Source organism: Bradysia coprophila, unplaced genomic scaffold, assembly GCF_014529535.1.
Source record: "Bradysia coprophila strain Holo2 unplaced genomic scaffold, BU_Bcop_v1 contig_138, whole genome shotgun sequence".
Taxonomy (NCBI): domain Eukaryota; kingdom Metazoa; phylum Arthropoda; class Insecta; order Diptera; family Sciaridae; genus Bradysia; species Bradysia coprophila.
Genome location: NW_023503409.1, coordinates 9112269 through 9130983, shown reverse-complemented (window position 1 = coordinate 9130983; position 18715 = coordinate 9112269). Strand labels below are relative to the sequence as shown.

The 18715-nt window shown below is 35.6% G+C and overlaps 1 protein-coding gene across 3 annotated transcripts; it reads right to left on the bottom strand.

Annotated features, from left to right (window-relative positions):
* Positions 1–8505: 8505 nt before the first annotated feature.
* LOC119073975 (arfGAP with SH3 domain, ANK repeat and PH domain-containing protein) lies at positions 8506–17836 on the bottom strand. 3 transcript variants are annotated; one of them, XM_037179881.1, is made up of 17 exons: positions 17169–17836; positions 14025–14097; positions 13819–13964; positions 13499–13753; positions 13355–13440; positions 13129–13291; positions 12790–13057; positions 12680–12715; positions 12475–12598; positions 12366–12421; positions 11486–12306; positions 11144–11431; positions 10612–11086; positions 10470–10546; positions 10324–10371; positions 8907–9095; positions 8506–8841 (listed from the first exon to the last, which is right to left on the bottom strand). In XM_037179881.1, the coding sequence occupies exons 1-17, from the start codon at positions 17292–17294 to the stop codon at positions 8638–8640; spliced, it is 3435 nt and encodes a 1144-aa protein (XP_037035776.1). In that variant the 5' UTR covers positions 17295–17836; the 3' UTR covers positions 8506–8637. The 3 variants fall into 3 exon arrangements, with proteins under 3 accessions (XP_037035776.1, XP_037035777.1, XP_037035778.1); XM_037179882.1 differs by having other exon boundaries at positions 10612–11083; XM_037179883.1 differs by lacking the exon at positions 10324–10371 and having other exon boundaries at positions 17169–17835.
* Between the last annotated feature and the right edge of the window lie 879 nt (positions 17837–18715).

The window sequence follows — 18715 nt, the reverse complement described above, 5'->3', positions numbered from 1 at the left end:
TAACGCCGCGCCGCGCCAGTTAGAAATAAGATTGATCAATATTCATCATAATTTACGACCATTATTATTTCCTCAACAAGTTCTAATTACTTACAAGTACAAAGTAAACTTCAAGCAAAATCAAAGTCATTTCAAATGTCAACCTTGTCCACCTTGTCATCCAATAAACTACAGCCTTTAATACATTTCTTTCACTCCATTAAAACAGGTATATAAATGACTGCTCTCTGCACGGAAAGTTATAAAACGTTTATCATGACTCTAAAAATAACGAAAATTGATTTGCTGTTGGAAAAGACCCAATAAATTATCTCGTGGCTAAGTCAATTTGCCTTCAATTTAGTTACACTCGCGATTTCGAGTTGTTGTGGTTGCACATGAAGATACACATTTTTTGTTTCCTGTTTTTGTGCTAGGTGTACAAACTAAAACGATTTCCAAATAAGAAAATTTCCTTTTTTTCAAATAAGTTTTTTATTTTTTTGTGGATTTCTTTCATTTGTTCATAAAAGTACCTTCTCTCGTTACGTTCCTTCCGTTCCATACAGTGAATAAAACGTCTCTCTTTACGCGTTTACTGATAAAAGTATAAGACACCATGTATAAGACATAAAAAGTTTATTTGAGTTAAGTCTACCATCCATATTGTTACATTGAACTTCACTGAGTAAAGTATTTTTTACAATTATTGATTAAGTGAGGACATTTTCGCTTCTATATCAAAAAACGAAATCAAAATTTAGATAGTCCTCAACGGTTTATGTCTGGATGCCTGACTTAAATTTAATTTAATAAAATTTTTGATTTTACTCATTTTAACATACCAATGGTCTTTTTTCATTCCTTCATTAACTCCTGTTACTTCTTTTGTTTCAAGATGAGCTTATTTGGGTGTTTAATTTACTTCTCTAGCCTTACCATATACGTTTTCAAACCATATACGTTTTCAATTAAGATCTCATCACTTATAACTGTTTGCGTTGTCTATAAAATAGTCACTTTTAAGATATAGACTAGTAACACCACCCTGCCCGCAGTAATCAAAAATAATTATCAAAAGATTGAACCATGTTGTAAAAGCGACGTGCATTTTGTTAAGGATTGAGCTGAACAGCATAAACATCTTCAGACGGAATGAGTGTTGTATTGACTTTAAAGTGTACAGCATCTCATCCATGTGTTTATTTAATGATGATTATCGTTAATGGGGTACGAATATTAAATGGTAGTTAATGATGACATTAATGGTTATATGCATGTTTAAATTAGGTTTGATGTTTAGTGTTTATTTTTTCGAAAACACTTCCATAAACAGACGTAGGATTTAGGAATAATTGATTTACACTATGTTATACAATCCTTATACGAGAGGCTTGTTAGTCATTTGTGAACTACCACTCTCTAAAATAAACATTCGACTTGAACGAATGTGTTATGCACATATTTTAGGCTCTAGACACCAAGGAGTACTTACAGTTATTGGAAACGAAAATGGTCAAATGGGTAAAAGATGATAAATCAATGATCCAATTACTGAAGACAGTTAAAATTTGAGTAACAAGGATGACCATAGTAAAAAAAATGTGGACGATAACTGTGAAACTGAGCCGAAGCCGTGGTCAATAAACAGAAGAAAATTTTCTTTTTTATCCCAGGAAGGATAAAGGCACAAAAAAAGTGAAATCGTAATTGTAGGCAGAAGAGAAAATTTAATCCAAATTTCTTTCCAATATCAACAGTCTTCTTAGATGCTAGAGATCACAAAATATTAAAATATTGATTAATGGAGTCATCTAAGTCATAGAACATATACTTCTACATTCGGAACGGCAATGATTTATAGGGATTAAATATTTAGATTTTTTTTGTTGCTTTCTATATATAGCAACAGTACTGTTCTCATAAGTAGTCCGAAATAATAATACCGAAAAGAAGTTAAGGAAAATTCAATTTTAGGCTTAAATTTGAAGAGCGATTTTAGATCGGTCATGAAACGCTGATTGCAATTAAATAAATCAGGAGCTGTAATCGCTGTAAGAATAGAATGGAATATAATAGATCATTACAATGAGGCTAGTATTGACGAGACACTGTATTTTGACATTTGCCGCTGTCTTAGAAGTTCACCGATGTAGTCAAATTTTAAGATTATTTCAACTAGTTATATCTCAGAGTAGATGAGTTCCAAACCCAATAATACCATGCTTTCCCCGTATCCTCATAACCTCAGCTTTCTAATGAAACCATGTCTCACGTCAATGGGAGAAATTTTTGAAAGAAAAGCGAACTTTTTCAGGTTTCAATCACCTCCCACACTAGCTGCACATAGTCCAAAAAACATTGTGGAAAGAGGTTTTCAATTCTAGGATTTAATGGTTTTACCTAAGAGTGTAGGTCCATAGGTTCATAGGTCCATTTTTGGTAGAATGTTTTTTTTTTAAAGAATCAATCTTGTCGATTGCGTTTTTCGATCTGCTCAAAGTGCGTCCTTTAAAATTTGAAAACAGATAAAATCAATATCGTTATTCAACACGATTGTAACAATATAGATTACAACTGAAATAAGGGAATAAGGGAAATGAGGGCCGCGCAACTCAACGTTGCCATATTTTTGATTCGTCGAATCTTTTACTTCACTTGATCTTAATATTTTCATGAGAGTACAACATCTTCCTACTTGTACTTGTATTACGTTCGTTAAAATCCAGCTTTAGTGGTAGCCCACCACATTCCCGCATGTGATAGCATGTTTGGTGATGAAATGATTTGGAAGTTTATTTTCATACGAAAATGAACTTACATTTCCATTTATAATTCGCTGGAGATGTACATGTACAAAGGTATGACCTACTTCCTAGAGGTTTGTCATTTCCTTCGCCAGGCCTGATGAGAAGTGGTATTTTTGAACCGCATTTTAATGAAAAACGTCGAAGGGCGTATTTAATTCTTCTCACAGATCGAAACAGTAGCAAAAACCATTCGCTATCTTCCTACTGTTTTGTGCACGTAGAAAGCCCACATTTATATCTAAGCATTTCTTCTTGGTTTCCCGATGATTCTCTCATTCGCCATTTGAAATAGAATAGAGAATAGAATTTCATTTATTTTCATAAAATTTAATCTTTAACAAATGATCCGCGTAGCTCCAGCATGTCTATAATTCATTTGAAATTGGAGAAATTAGAGAGTAGGGATGGAAGACGTTCAAAATTATCGATAATATCAATTTAATAATTATCGATAATTATCAAAATATCAATCAATCAAAATTCATGATAATGTACCGATATATCGGAATATATCGATAAATATCGGATTTTCGAACCGAAATATCGATATATCGAATTATCGATATCTTTATAATTATCAAAATATCAATAATTATCGATTATCGATATATTTTTGATAATTTTCGATAAAAAAAAGTAATTATCATCGCCCATGCCTATCAGAGACTTAGATATGAAAGTCGGATTTCTTACGTGGGCAAAGCAGAACTTGGCCAGAGTAGTAGAGTCGTCGCTATCGATATCGATGATGTTAATCAGGCTCCCCAGTCTTATCAAATCGAAACCACATTTCGTTCTGGTAACACAATATTTTATTTACAATATTTATATTTCTAAGAGAATATAAAAAAAAATGTCAGAAAGTAAAACAAAATGTTTGGAAACATAAAAGAAAAATTATGTCGAACAATATCCGAGCATATTGGGCATATAAATGGTCGCAAGTGTTTCTAAATTATTATTTTTTGTTTTTGCAAATAAATTTGTTCATGTGAAATTAACACGCACAATTGATTTTTGTTAAATATATTTTTATCTTCTCTTCACTACATACTAAACACACATTTTTAAAGAGTTTAAATTCTAGCATTTTTTGTTGTTATTAGTTTTGTTGTTCTGAGTTCAATTTCTAACATTGTTGTTAATTTTGCGAGCTAAATTTTCATTTTCTTAAAAAAGAAGTGGTGTGCTTTATCAAAAGACATTCAAAAAGCGTCTCTATTATCGTGTCAACGACCTATCTAGTAACTTTCCACAATAAAAGCTGTCAATGATTTTTATGTAAAGGGGGCTTCACGGACGGATTAAAAAGCCATATTGAGTAAACGTTAGATGATGAGCAATAATTCGTTTAGGGAGCCAAAAATAATTACGTATTGTTGTTTTGAGGGGAGCGGGAGGTTTGTGTTCCAGTTTTTGCCATACAATTAACGAGGCGGTTGCTTCTTTTGGTCTAAGTATTTGCAAGAGATTGACATTTACACATGCTAGGCATATTAGTCTCTCTATCTCTCTTTCAATTTTCTAAGTTTTAAATTAAAACAAGGAATGTGAGCAAGGTTACGTAGGGGCGATAGATCGGTAAAGAAAATTAGGAATTGTTGGTACACTCACTAAACCAGAAACTTGTGCCGAATCAGCAACAGCTGATCAACAAATACATTCGGCTTGTATAATAAACATTCTAAACAAGAGTTTATACAGTCATACGTGTTATGTGCGCTCATAGATGGCCCCAACTTATGTATGTAGCTTGGCTTTGAATTGTTTTCAATGCAAAGGTATTCTATTTGTCGACCAGCTGGAGATGTTCAGCTGTTGCTGATTCGGCACAAGATTCTGGTTGAGTACGTGTAGGAAAATTGAGGAAAACAAAATAGGAATCTGTCGGTATTCAGATTTTTGCGACAACAATGGACCATAAGTTAAAAATATCGAGACTGTACACTTCTGAACTTAATTGCGTGGAGTGGACATTGGATTTTCACAGTAAAATTGCTAATGTGAGCTCAAGAAGCAAAATAATTGAATTGATGTTTGAAGTGGATTGACGATTGTCCGTAATCGATGCGTTTTAATATTAAAAAGGGAAAATAGATGTCCTGGCAATGGTATACATGACTTTTTGACTATATAATTTCCTTTGTGATTTAATTGTGAAGGCGATTCGGTATACACATTTGGAAGGTTGGTATGAACACAATGTACAGCAAGAGAACTGACAACTGCAAAATAGGGAAATGGATTTTGCAATTTTCATTTGGAAGGTCTATTTTTGACGACTAAAAGGAAAATGACAATGAAATCAAGTTCAAAATAGAAATTTCTTGCAGAACATTAAGTACCTACTACAAAGAGATAGTCATCCATAACAGGTACCGTTGGTTTTATGGGAAATTAAATAATTGCAAACTTCCAATAAAGATGATATGAGAAAAACTTTAAGGTGAGAACGGAAAAATGGAAATCAGACAGTGTGTTGGTGTTCTACTAATTTAATATTAATATCTCCCATCCATCGGGACTTTTGACGGTTTGTTCAATAAATGTGTCATAAATTTAGGTGGATCAATAGATAGAGTGGTGGTGGTATAGATTGTTTGTTTTTTTTTGTCTTTCCGGTTGGTACTAAATATTCACATCTCTTGTACTGGATAATAAGACAATCGTTAGTACGAAACATTTTTTTTTGTTTACTTATTTTATCAGCAATAAGTAGGTTTGACATTCCTGTCGTATCTATTTTATATTAAATACTTTTCGATTATTGTTTTAACTACACACATTATACATATTCTCATATTGGTTTGATTTGCTTGTTGTTTTAGTAAAATTTATTTTCTTTTCTTTTTTATTTCTATTTTTTTTTCCATTTTTCATTTAATATTCTTAACTATTTTGGCATAACATGTGTTTCAGTTGTAACAATTCACACAACAATTCATATAATAATTTATTTGTTTTTTTATACTTTAAATACACTTTTTCTTTCTTTGATTTTTTGTTTTTGTTTTTTTATTTTTGTTATACACGCTACTATAATCTTTGTTTTAATTTAAATTTTTCTCTCCTTGTTTTATGGCAGCAATACGGAAAATATCTTACTTTGTGTGGCGACGTTTTTTTAATACTTTTTTTTTGTTCTCTCTTCAACTTTTACAATTTTTAAAGCAACAGATAATCGCGCGATAAAGAATTATTTCATTAACGGAAACGCAGATGTTTTCCACATCATCGATTAGGCCGAAAGCGCACGATCAATTTTGCGTTGATGAGATTGACAATTATGCTGCGTTTGATATCGTATAGTCTGTCGTGAATAGTAACAATGGAAAACGCAGCATAATTGTCGATCCCATCAAAATTGCTCGTGTGCTTTCGAACGATGCTAGAGTTGAATCAAATTAATTCGTTTTGTTAAATTGCTATAAACAACGACAGATGTGTCACTATTACTGCATAACTACGTAATCTGTCTTACTGTAGGCACACATAGCAACGCGAAAGAGACCTAATTCAAATTTGTATTTTGTTTCGCTTTCAGTTGACAGGAGAACAAAAGAAAAATCGAATTAGGTCACTTTCTCTCAAGTTTTTCGTAACCAAATATTTTGCTTCATTGATTTGATCATAACATCTACGAAAGAGACCCAATTCAAATTTTTAGTCTGTTCTCCTGTCAAATTACAGCACAACAGAATAGAAAATTGATTGAATTAGGTCTCCGTGGCGTTACTATGAGTGTCTACAGTAAGACAACACTAGCTAGAGTTCTTTGTCATGTGTCACTAGTGTGTTTGTCATGTTCTAAATTTTTATTTTTGGCTTAATTTCCAAAATGACAACTCAAAATCTAATCCTAAATATATAAAATGGTTGAGAGGATCCTTTGCAATTCATTTTTTTTGTCACATCGAAAACATCGCACAAAATTGTTCAGATTGAGTTTCGGCATTGCTCTAATGAACAGTGATCGTCTCGTATAACCAGTGAACCAATTTATGACCAGTGAAAATTTCTAGAAAACTACTTTAGACAGACTCTGGATAACAGTAATGCGTTGGAATAATTTGTCTGCCGCTCCCAGTCAACCATAAGAACTAGGGACTATTTTTGGGAAAACAGTTCTCAACATTTTTCCAAATTTTCTCAAAAATATTTTTTATTTAAATTAAGGAAAAGTTGGGAAAATTCAAGTAAATATGGGAAAATATTATCCCAAAAATAGTCTCTGATAAGAGCTCAAACTTGGGTTTAGTTATTCTAACAATTTGTCTATTTTGCGAAGTTTTCTTTGTATAAGGCAAAAATTCGGTCAGGTTGTCAACAAGAAAAGGTGCATGTATTATCACCGTCGAAGATGATTGTTATAGTCATGACGATTGGCTAAATTTTGTTCCTCTCTGATGAAATGTTGATGAGTTTCCTGATCAATAGGATAGAGATCTTTCATTCGAAAGTATTGTCGTATAATACTGCTAAAGTCTTCATATTTCAAAAGTCTTCGTTTTTATTTAGAGAATTTAGTTTAAAATGAAAAAGACATCAGTAACGGTAACATAAAATGTATCCCGTTTTAAGACTTTTTTCATCAAATTAGTCAAAACCGCATTATTTCTGGGGTGGCAGTTTATGTTAATGGGGAAAAGCGTTTGCTGCCAATACCTGCCATCGCAACGTTCATATTACCTAAAAAATAATTTTTACATATTTCAGCCTGGAATTATGATGCCAATAATAATGACAATCATATGAGTAAATCACAGAAAAATGTTTACAAATTAATTTCGCTTCAGGGGCTGTTCATAATTTACGTAACGCTAAAAATTTCATTTTCAAGAACCTGTCACGCAAAATGTATGACTTTTCAATAAAAAAATGTAAGGACTGTAAGCCTTACACCGGTGTTAAGGAATCTCGCGCCGCGTCATTCACAATAATTCACAAAGTGACATCTTCCTTATACAAAATATGTCAAAATGTGAATTATTGTGAATGAAGCGGCGCGAGATTCCTAGCAACCGTTACACCTCCTCCACCCTCTGGTATTGCATAATTTATGAACGACCGCTCAGTTATCTGTTGCTTTTTTTTAAGAGTTTCCTTCAATCTGTTTACAAAAGGAATTAATTTTGATGTGACACCAAAAATTATAAAACAATGCCACAAAGGGTGCAACAATAATACGACCAAAAAAGAGATGCAACAAAAAAAATGGTTTTTGCAATTTTTTGCTTTAATACTGAATCGATTTGTAAATCATACATTGTGCATGTGTAATTATACGTTTTGATTGATTGACTTGTTCACAGAATAAAAATTTCCCCGAATCCTTTCACAGACGACACGCATTTTCGCCGGTATTATCATCATGGAGTCATGTTGCTTATCGTGGTCTGTGAACGGTTCACCGGATTCAATCGATGAAAATCGATAAAAAATGGCTTTCAACCCGTAGGGCTTTCAAATTCATTAACTTAAAATAAATCCTCTTTTTTTTACACATAGCGCATGTCCTACATCTTACATGGTCTGATCATTCACTTAATGTTTTAGTCTTTAAAATAAATATTTTATATTTTTTTTTACCCGGTACGTGATTTTGGATTATACAAATACATCTTCATTTATCATATTTATCAGAATATATTACAAAATTCAAAATATATTTATAGACACATTCGCTTTGATTTCTTTTTTGACTTAAAATTTAATCTTTTTTTTTGTTTAAATTAAAAAAACAATTTTTACTCAAAATAAATGCCTAATCTCTATATCGAAAAAGGTTTTCTCTTTCTGTTTGTTTGATAAAGGAACCGTGCTAAAGAGGGAACGCATCACACACAACCTAATCGGGTAACATATGCACGAAACTAACGGGAAACATTCCACGCCGCGAACTGTCTCCTTCAATTTCGCCTTCCATCCAATTTTCATCGTCAGTGCGTTCATTTAGTACGACCAGAATTTCACCTTCCTTAAACTCCAGCTCATCGTCGTTATCTGCATTACAGTCGTATAAGGCACGGCATCGCCGTACTCCACCACCACCCTGTAATGTACGGATCAACATTTTCATATTCGGTTCGATTCTGGTAAAAATCAAATCAATCTTACGTAGGTGGCATAATTGGTTGGACTGCGCACTTTATCGTAGACTCCATCGGAAGTGACGTCCGTTCGACGGTTTGTGGATTTCGGTGGGGCAATATTTTGAATGGAATCACATGAACTGTCTAAAATTTCCAGATCACTTCTCGTATACTCCAGATCACCATAGTCGCCGTATTGAGTGTCGTCGGGTAACTACAAATCGGACAATTAAAGGAAAATTTTGAATTTGCTATTGCGGTTGGGGTGTGAAAAATTCCAATCCAGCGATGGATTGGAACAGTGAACGGGCTGGGAAATGAAATGAAATGAAATGTTAAAATAAACGCAAGTTCCGATGCTGGAAATATGTCTTTGGAACAATGAGAATGAGAGTAATTCGGTCGATTAAATGAATGAATGAACAATCACAAAAAAAGGTAAAACAGGAAAAGGTAATGATATCCAGATGATATGGTTTGGCACTTGTTTTTGGAGGCTGTTCACTACCAGAAATGTTAAAGAAAAACTCCGGTCATCATTGCAAATGTTAGTTTGATATAAGTTGCACTTTCTAGCATAAAGCAAATTCTGAACTTAGATAAATTGAGCACAAAACCGAGGGGCGGATAAACTCAAAAAATCTCTGTCAACCGAAAAAAAGCATCCTTTCCTTCAAGACTTAAAGAGAAAATAAAGAGACAATTCTTGAAAATCCTCCTAAGATCATAGAAAATCACTGAAAATCGTAAAGATGAATTTCTTTTTTGAAAATCCTGTCAACGAAAAGTACAAATATCCGCACCTCGCACTGAACCATCAACTGGGTTTAGTGTATCTTGGCCGGCTTGAAGTCTTCTTCATTTCTCTCACAATACTTCATTCGTAAAGAAATACTCGAAATTTTGAATGATACGCGCAACCGTTGACCGTTAACGACGTGCTCATTTAACGAGAGAAAAATCCAGCCACTTGAAGCATATGAATATCCTAGATTGAATGAGTGGATTGAATTGAATCGAAAACATCTTCCCAAAATCACAAAGTCGATTTTGGTTATTAGAAGTAAAATTTGCTCACTTACACAGGCAGGTTAGACAGGAACTCGATTGAACAGTTCGTTGTGACAATATGTGAAAACTGATATCTGAGTATGGTCGAAGAAACTTCCTTTAAAGACTGAACAAGCATCATTCTTTATAGAAAACTTTGTGCATGCGAGCCGCTTTTCACGTATTCCCTGAACAAAAACTAGTATGAACGAAGATGGTGGGATTTTGACTCTCAACACCGATACATCGACATTTGTACGTCTAAAACATTTGCAACAAAACACAACTTTGCTATGCACTAATCAGACTCAGCGAACAAAAATAAGCTCCAAAGCAGTTAGTTCTTTGTTTGCCACAATAAAAAACCACACCGCGCTTTCGAATATAAATACCGTTTGGTCAAAAGATTTGACGACCACTCCGACTCTTGCAACTTTACGCTAAATAAAAGTTTTCGATTAACGGAGATAAAAAGATGGAATCAGACAAAAGGGCTTGGAATTCGGCCAAAGTTGTTAACTATTAATTACAAAATTACCTTTCTTGGCGGTGCCACCGGGCCATCATCTATCGAATTAATACTTTCATTGGATTGTCCGTTTGATATTCCCCGTTCTGGAATAAAGAGGATTGGCGTTAGTTCCGATGCGAAGAGACAAAAGGACAAATCAAACACCAACCTGATCCGTTATTTGATGGAGGACCAGGTGGAGGTAGCTTTGGTCTGATTAAGTTTTTGTCGACTGGTTTCAGCATTGGAATTTCACCGGCTGGCAGCACCAGTTTTGCTCCAATTCCAGCCAAATTTATATTTCGACCCAGCGAATCTCCACTCGGCGATCGTTTATGTCCGAATGTCGTTAGAATTGGTTGTTGGTCGGTTTGTTCGTACTTGTATTTGTGCTTATCGTATTTGGCTTGTTGTGACGCTGTTATCAATGGTTCGAATCTTTCATACGCTTTGTTGTCAATGTGAAAGCCGAAACCTTTCCCCTCCGGATTCCGAAGATGGGGCAATGTGCTGTACATTTCGGCTTGGTTCTTGCTGGAGCTACGGAACTCAAGAGAGTCGATATTTTGACTATTTCTTTGTGCATGTGGTAATGTGCCATATATAGACTGTGATGTTGGTGGTGGAGCAGGAGCGTTGCGCTTCTGGAAGATATTTAAAATTTATTAAATTAAATTGATTACAAATTGCGTGTAACGGACCTCTTTCCCCGAAACCAAAGATTTTCGGCTGCCTGAATTGGTTGGCGTCTGTGCTAGATTTTTCATGACGCTTGAAGCAGAGCCTGGACTTGAGCCACCTTGTTGAGAAAGTGATATTTGCTTCGGACTTGTGCCCGCATGTGATGAAGGAAAAGTACCCGGTCGACTAGATGGCATGCAACTGGAACTAGGACTGGAACCGCTTTGAATCGAATCACATGTTGACGATCTGGATCTTAACGGACCGGGCGAATCGCCAGCGAAACTTGATGGTCGTGAACGAGGGCGCTACAATGTGTTAAATGTTACAATGTGGCCAAAATTTAACTTTGCAGCACTTACCCTTTCCTCCATCACGGTATCGTCGTCCGAAAAATCGGTTGATCCATCGTCATGCGGGAAATTCCAGTCCATGTTAATGTGATCGAAAGCGCTTTTTTCTCTACGTACGGCACACTCAATAAGTTCTTTGCATGCTTCGTGACCCATTTCCTTGGCAATATCAAGCGACGTTTTTCCTTGCGAATTTTTTAGTTCATAATCGGCGCCAGATCGAAGCAGCAATTTCATACATTCTCGTCGATCGTGCAACGAACATAGATGTAACGATGTATTTTTCCCGGACACATCCATCGGCCCTGGTGGATTTGTTGGTTTATTCAGTCCATTGGCTGGCATATTTTGTATCAAAAAGTCGACTATATGTAAGCTGGAACCCATTTCCCGCAGTACAGCCAAATGCAGAGCGGTCTCGCCGAATTCCGACGATGGCAGTACACAGGTTAAATCAGCTCCTTCTGCCCACACTTGCAGCAATTGGCTCAGGTCTGCATTTATAATGGCTTGTTCCAGGTCGATGCGTAGATCTCGATCATCAGCACAAGTTCGCATCACATAACGCTTCCCGATGTATTTGGCACGAATGAAATTGTATCGCTCTTCCATGCCACTGTCCGGTCCCAGTTTCAATTTGCCGAGTGTAGCCTCCATAACTTCGTTCAGTTGAGTATTTCCCATGGCACGACCAATCAGTAGTTGAGCCGTCGTTAGATTATCTAATGTTAAACTTTGTATACGTGAGTGATGGACGCCTAAATCTCGATGAACACCTGAGCATTGGATACAAACTAGAACACCAAAATTGAGACTTATCCAGGTAACATCTGCAATAGATTCAAGTGTGAAATCTGTTGGAACGAATTTTTGTTCGAAAATGTTTTACCATTCTTGGAACCACAATCGCAGCATTGATCGTTTCCAGGTAGATTTTGAACGTATCTGAGAAATGAGGTAGATGAGTGAATTTACATGAAATAGGACGATGATCTTACTTAATAACAGTTTTCTGTAGCTCTATCAAACTGGGACTCATCTGCGGATTGGCATGCTGGAAAGCTTTGGCCAAAGCTTTTTCCTTGCAGTTGATCAGCACAGACAACCATATTTTTTGATCAGCTGAAAATGGCACATTAAATGCATAAGGAGAATGGGTAAAGTATCGTTAAATGAATTGCTCGATTCAACAGCAAAAGTTACCTTCGTCTTCCGCTTGAAAATGATATGGCCTGTTATCTGTGAGAAAAGCAAACAGAATCGAGATAAAGGAAAGAAATTTCGATAAAAAATTTGTTTTGTGTAATACTAACAGCTGATTAGATCGAATCCACGTTTATCGTCAGGCACCGGTTTTATTTGGCACGTAAGAAGGTTTACCCGTGTCGGTGGTTTCGATTCATCGGCATGGCATATGTCTAAAAATCCATTGGCGGTTACACGGCACCGACGTTTTTGCCACACCCGTCGCACTTTGCCCTCGCTCTTTTTCAGCAAATGGCCAGTCCTTGTAATACCATGGTTTTTATCACCTTGCAGTTGATGCAATGAATATCCAGTTCCCTTTTCTGTTGTGATGTTCTGTTACGTAGACGGCAAGAGAGGGGACATCACTACATTTTATCGAATTTCAGTTTCGCTGGTTCACATACCTCAACCCTATCAAAGTCCGGGGTACTTCGAAGTAAAGTTTTCAATTCTAACAAGCGCCGCCTCTCCTCATCTTGTTTTTGCTTGATGTTTTGTAATTTAGTGCTCAGGTCTTCAATATACGTTCCGAAATGGGCGATAGTTTTCAGACCATCCTTAAAATAACTGAAGAGAAAAAGTCGTTAGTCATATGCATCCATGGGAACGTGTTCCAACAACGTTTCTTACTTATTTTGTGCATGATAATACTCTACTAAATGTTGTAACAGCTCAATGCCTTTTTTGGTTTTGATCTCGTTAAATTTAATTAAATACTGGAAAAGACAACTTGGATTAGCCAACTCGTCAAGCACAATCTGGTCAATCTATTACCTCGCACATTTGCAGCTGAAATACCCGACGCTCCTTTTCCATTTCATCGGCAATTTCAGCTGGATTCACTTCCGTTCGAATCATACCAACTTCCTTAGCTTGCGCTTTTTTCTCCTTTTCGATTTTCAAATATTTGGAGTCGTAGTCCTTGGCTGCCTTATCAAATGGTCGCTTGATCTCACCTTTAACGCCCCGCAATTCCGATTTCAATAAAGTATCAACGGGAAACATTACGATGTTACTGATGTTTTGCATCTGCGAACGCATTTGTTGTACATACACAACTGAACGAAATGAATTTAGCAAAATATCTTATTTACCAAAGTTTTCATCAGAGCACTTAACTCCTTTGTAACCACTGAAAATTTGAGAAATGCCGCTCCAATGTCTGGCTCTTCTTTGGAAAGAGCCACACTTCCGAGCCGCTCCAATGCTCTTACTAGACACATCTCATTATCAACATGAGCTGGAGAGAATGGAAAAAATGTAGAGACAAGTTCGGTCGTATGCTAGTACTGAAACTCACTATTTCCAGAATTGTGAATAGCTTTGACTGCTTTCTTCAATTTTGTCAATCCTTCGCGATCGAATTCCAAAGTCTGTAAAAATATTCCGGGTTGTAAAACAATATCAAAGAAAAGTACGCAATCAGAGAGCAGACATTGTTTGTGAGTAGTTAATATTATACATTGGACCTCGTTTTGGACCCTCTTGCAATCACGCTTGACCCTCTTTCACTTTCTTGTCTATATGTATTGCTATTAATGTTCTTAATTTTCGTTGTGTCAACTAGCTGTGAGTCGTCTTTCTCTATGTTACAGTCAGGGCCCATTATTAGTATATTAATTTAATTCGTTGGTGGCCGCTATGGTGACATTACAGAACAAGATAGTAGGACACTAGAGTGGTCATTAAATACTTACAGTTAGAGGCAGTGAGGTTTCAGCATGAATTTGCTTCAGCTGTTTTCAGCTGATCCACTCATATAGTGAGAACTGTTAAGACTTGTTTACATGATTAAAACTGCTACACACGCGTGGTAATGGTAAAACCGTATAAAGACGTATAAACGGCTTTGATCGTTCGTGTGGATCGGATCCAGAGAATCCACAGGCGTACCAACTTATCAGTTCTCTGATCGGATCATAGAAAAAACAGCTGAAGCAAATTCATGCTGAAATTTCACTGCCTCTAAATGTACTAGCTTGTTCTGTAATAATTTCTAACGAACAAGATATCAATATATAAGAAGCTTCCACCTACAAGTTACGGCAGGAAATTGCAACAACCCATGTTTTTATGTATAGGCGAACACAATACAAACAAATAATTGTAAATCCTCGGTTTCCCCTCTGAATATAATTTTTGTTTGACTTGTATTCGCGAACACATAAAAAACATTCGTTTAATAACACATTTAGTAGACCAGCTCAATAATCTACTATAACCGAATTTTCTGAAATTTACCGAGAAAATTTACTTTCGATAAATCTCAGTAAAATCGATCAATGAATTTAGCAATGATAGGCACTTATTATAGAGCCAATTTTCGTTTGAGGGATTCTTTTGAAAAACAGCCTACCGAAATCGGACTTTTTTATACGTGCCTAGAAAGGTATTCGACCCTAGAAGCCAAAACCACTTTCAAAAAAATTCTTCGAAGTTTGTGTGGCTGGTGAAAGGTGATCAAAAACCGAAAACTTGCACTTTTCTTACAAAAATATCTCCAGTTACGCGAGCCGTACAGGGTCGTGTGGGGTGTCATTAGAAAGGTAATCACGTGTACTATTTAGCCGAGTAGGGACTTATTGGGTTTAAAATTCATCGACACTGAAATATGTGCAGTTGAAGTTTTCAACCGAAGACTTACACTGTTCTTACTGAAATTTCTCGAGGTTCACAAAACGTACATGGTCGTGTGGGGTATCATTTGAAAGGTAATTTTATGTGCTTTTCGGCCAAATAGGGACTTATCGAGTTTGAATGCATATGCGATGAAATATGAGCACTTAAACATTTCAACTTCTATTTCATCACATATGCATCCAAACCACATAAGACCCTATTTGGCACGAAAGCACATTAAATTACCTGTCAAATGACACCCTACACGACCATGTACGTTTTGCGTACCTCGAGAAATTTCAGTAAGAACAGTGTAAGTCTTCGATTGAAAACTTTAACTGCACATATTTCAGTGTCAATGAATTTTAAACCCAATAAGTCCCTACTCGGCTCAATAGTACACGTGATTACCTTTCTAATGACACCCCACACGACCCTGTACGCCTCGCGTAACTGGAGAAATTTTTGTAAGAAAAGTGAAGTTTTCGGTTTTTGATCACCTTTCACCAGCCACACAAACTTCGAAGAATTTTTTTGAAAGTGATTTCGGCTTCTAAGGTCGAATACCTTTCTAGGCACGTATAAAAAAGTCCACTGGAAAATGCGTCCGATTTCGGTAGGCTGTTTTTCAAAAGAATCGCTCTTTATTCTAGAGAAAGTTAGATGTGACATCATGTGATATTCAAAATATCAAAAAGTTACAATCGGAAGAGATCTGCACGGAAATCTGTGTGACACAAATTGACGCTTTTACTTCGTCACTCAGACACACAGAACAATCAAACATTTTCCGTTAACTTTATTTTCGTAATTACATCACACATCATTACGTATGCTGTAATAACTCAATTGAATCGATAGGATGAACAGAGCAAACAACCTTGAACACCAACGGGGACAAATCCTTATTTAACATTGATTAAGTCGGAAATAATAGTATGTTACGTATCTATGAGACAAATGATGCTTTCCGGAAAGTTAATCGGAGCCGAAGGCGAGATCAGTATATCAATTTCATGTCCCATAAGAAAGATAAGATATTTCACTAAGATAAGTGAGGTCGAGTTTCAGAGAAGTAAAGTAAATTAAACTTTCCATCGCTGATCAAATAATTATTATATCTCAACTATGAAACACTCATTTGTTACGGAAATCCGGATTTTTCCTTCCAATTAAAGATAACCAGTTAACCATGTGGCCATATCATCTCAGTGCTGTCATAACCCGAGTAACTCGAAGTCACGAATTAATATTTTCGAATTAGAATAATTGGCTTAATTAAATTTTACACTAAACGAGATCATAGAAGTTTGGATGGTGTAAGGCATATGGATTTATGAGAGAGCGTGCATCATATATTTTGATATAATGATGTATAACGTATATTCAGTACATTCATATGCACAATATATTATACTCTCGAAGCTCGTGTTTGAATTAAATTTAAATGTTTATTATCTGGTACCTTTTGGTTACATCATATTTGGTTGAAAAGTCAAGGGTCACGTTTCAAATTGGAAACAGTAATTAGGTTCAATCAGACGTCGCAGCACCAATAAAAATGAAACAAATCGATTGTAATATAGACAAACGACACGAATCAGCGTCGATATATGAAATTGAATTTTAAAATCATAGTAAGGTCAATATATCAATGTGTCTACGCATAATTGAAGCGATAAGGTAATGCACATCAATAATGTTGAATGTGTGACTTCCCAAAAATGGGATTGAGAATGCCATTCATTATATATACACACCATCACCACAGTACATTATTATCTGCGAATTATTCTAAGTTTTTATATTGTGATATATTACGTACCTCCTCCAGTGAGCTTATCGTTTGACGACATTGTGGCATTCGATAGACGAAATTTGATGTAGTCGGACTGGAGTAATCTTCCCTGGTCTCGTCCACGAATTCAATAACACCAATTAGCCCAGGCATTTTCCTTTAACACAATTTTCTTTTTCGATTATATTTAATGCAGCTCACAACGCACACCACACAACCACTTTGCTTTATTTATATATTGGATTTCGCACAACACAGAATTTTCGTTTGGACAAAATATTTATTTTCGTTCAATGGATTGGCCCAGTTGGTGTTTACCTATTCGTAAAGTATTTCATTTTACATCACACTTTTACACACTCCGACCCGATGTACACGGAAATAAAATTTATTTTACAAAATTTCGGATTTTGGTTGAAATTTTCACTTGGTTTATTTTTGTACAAGAAAAAAAAATGACACACAGGAGATGCAGGATCAATTTTAGATATCAACGGATGTTGTTGTTCCTTGAAAACTCGAATTCATTGTACTATTTGAATGTAAATTCAATGTTTTGCAAAACTGTTGCACATTTTAATATTAATTTACGGAACCTAGGGCACAAAAACCTTTTAATTATTTGAGAAAGATAGCCTAAAATCGAAGACACAAAGAATTTTTATTTTTATATCGACGGTGATATGAACGACATGCGTTTAGTTGCGCTGAAAATGAGATGTGGATCCGCCGCTGAAATGATGTTTTTGTTTGATTTTTTTAAATGTACAGTAACGCGCCACCTGTTATCATTTCTCTTACTAATTGTAGGGAATGATGTTTGGAAATTAAGAATTTTCGCAGAAATTTTGGATCAAATTTAAGAAAGAAAATCGGAAGTTTCGAAGTAAATTTTTAGGTAAAAATTCACGTTAGTCCAGTAGTAAGAAGAGATTTGTAAAAAACAACATTGGACTTGAAATTAAAGTTACAAAATTCTCGAAAAATTTGTGGAAAGTAGATCATCAAACAAAATGGCACTTTTCAACCGTTTGACAGAACTCGCTATGTGATTTAACAACAAAATCATTGTTGGGAGACGACTGTACTTTACTAACAAACCTGCTTTAAAGGTTACATAAATGATACAAGCAAACATAATAGTAAAAAACACTTTTGCTCTTCATGTTTTCAATTACGGTTAGTTATTTACAAAGGACTCTCTTATAACTATACTCGAGAGGTGGCAAGATTTGTCGTTTTATCATCGACCCTACCCTTGTAGCCTGTAGTCAACTCTATATTTGTCATATTTAGTATCTCTGAGTCATACGTCAAACGATTTCCCCTTAAATGTCAGTAAGATATGTCTCTGTGTGGTTAGACTCAATGAAAGTATAAACCAGGTATGGTCTGTTCATACAAACCGGAGGACATGGCGATTTTCCCATGAGAGGTGAGTTTGTTTATATGAAATCGCTATGTCCTCCGCTCCATACATAGTTTGACATTCGACCATACCTTGTGTTGACGTTCATTGGTAAGACTAACATTATGAATCGGCTTGGAGAGCGAGTTTGGGTTTATCTTGGGTA

Excerpts from the sequence above, each read along its gene's own strand:
- LOC119073975 (XM_037179881.1), bottom strand. The coding sequence starts at position 17,294 with ATGCCTGGGCTAATTGGTGTTATTGAATTCGTGGACGAGACCAGGGAA. Across the intron at positions 11,087-11,143 it reads CTTTGGTTTCGGGGAAAGAG|AAGCGCAACGCTCCTGCTCC; the intron begins GTCCGTTACACG and ends AATATCTTCCAG. Across the intron at positions 10,547-10,611 it reads TCCATCAAATAACGGATCAG|AACGGGGAATATCAAACGGA; the intron begins GTTGGTGTTTGA and ends TCTTTATTCCAG.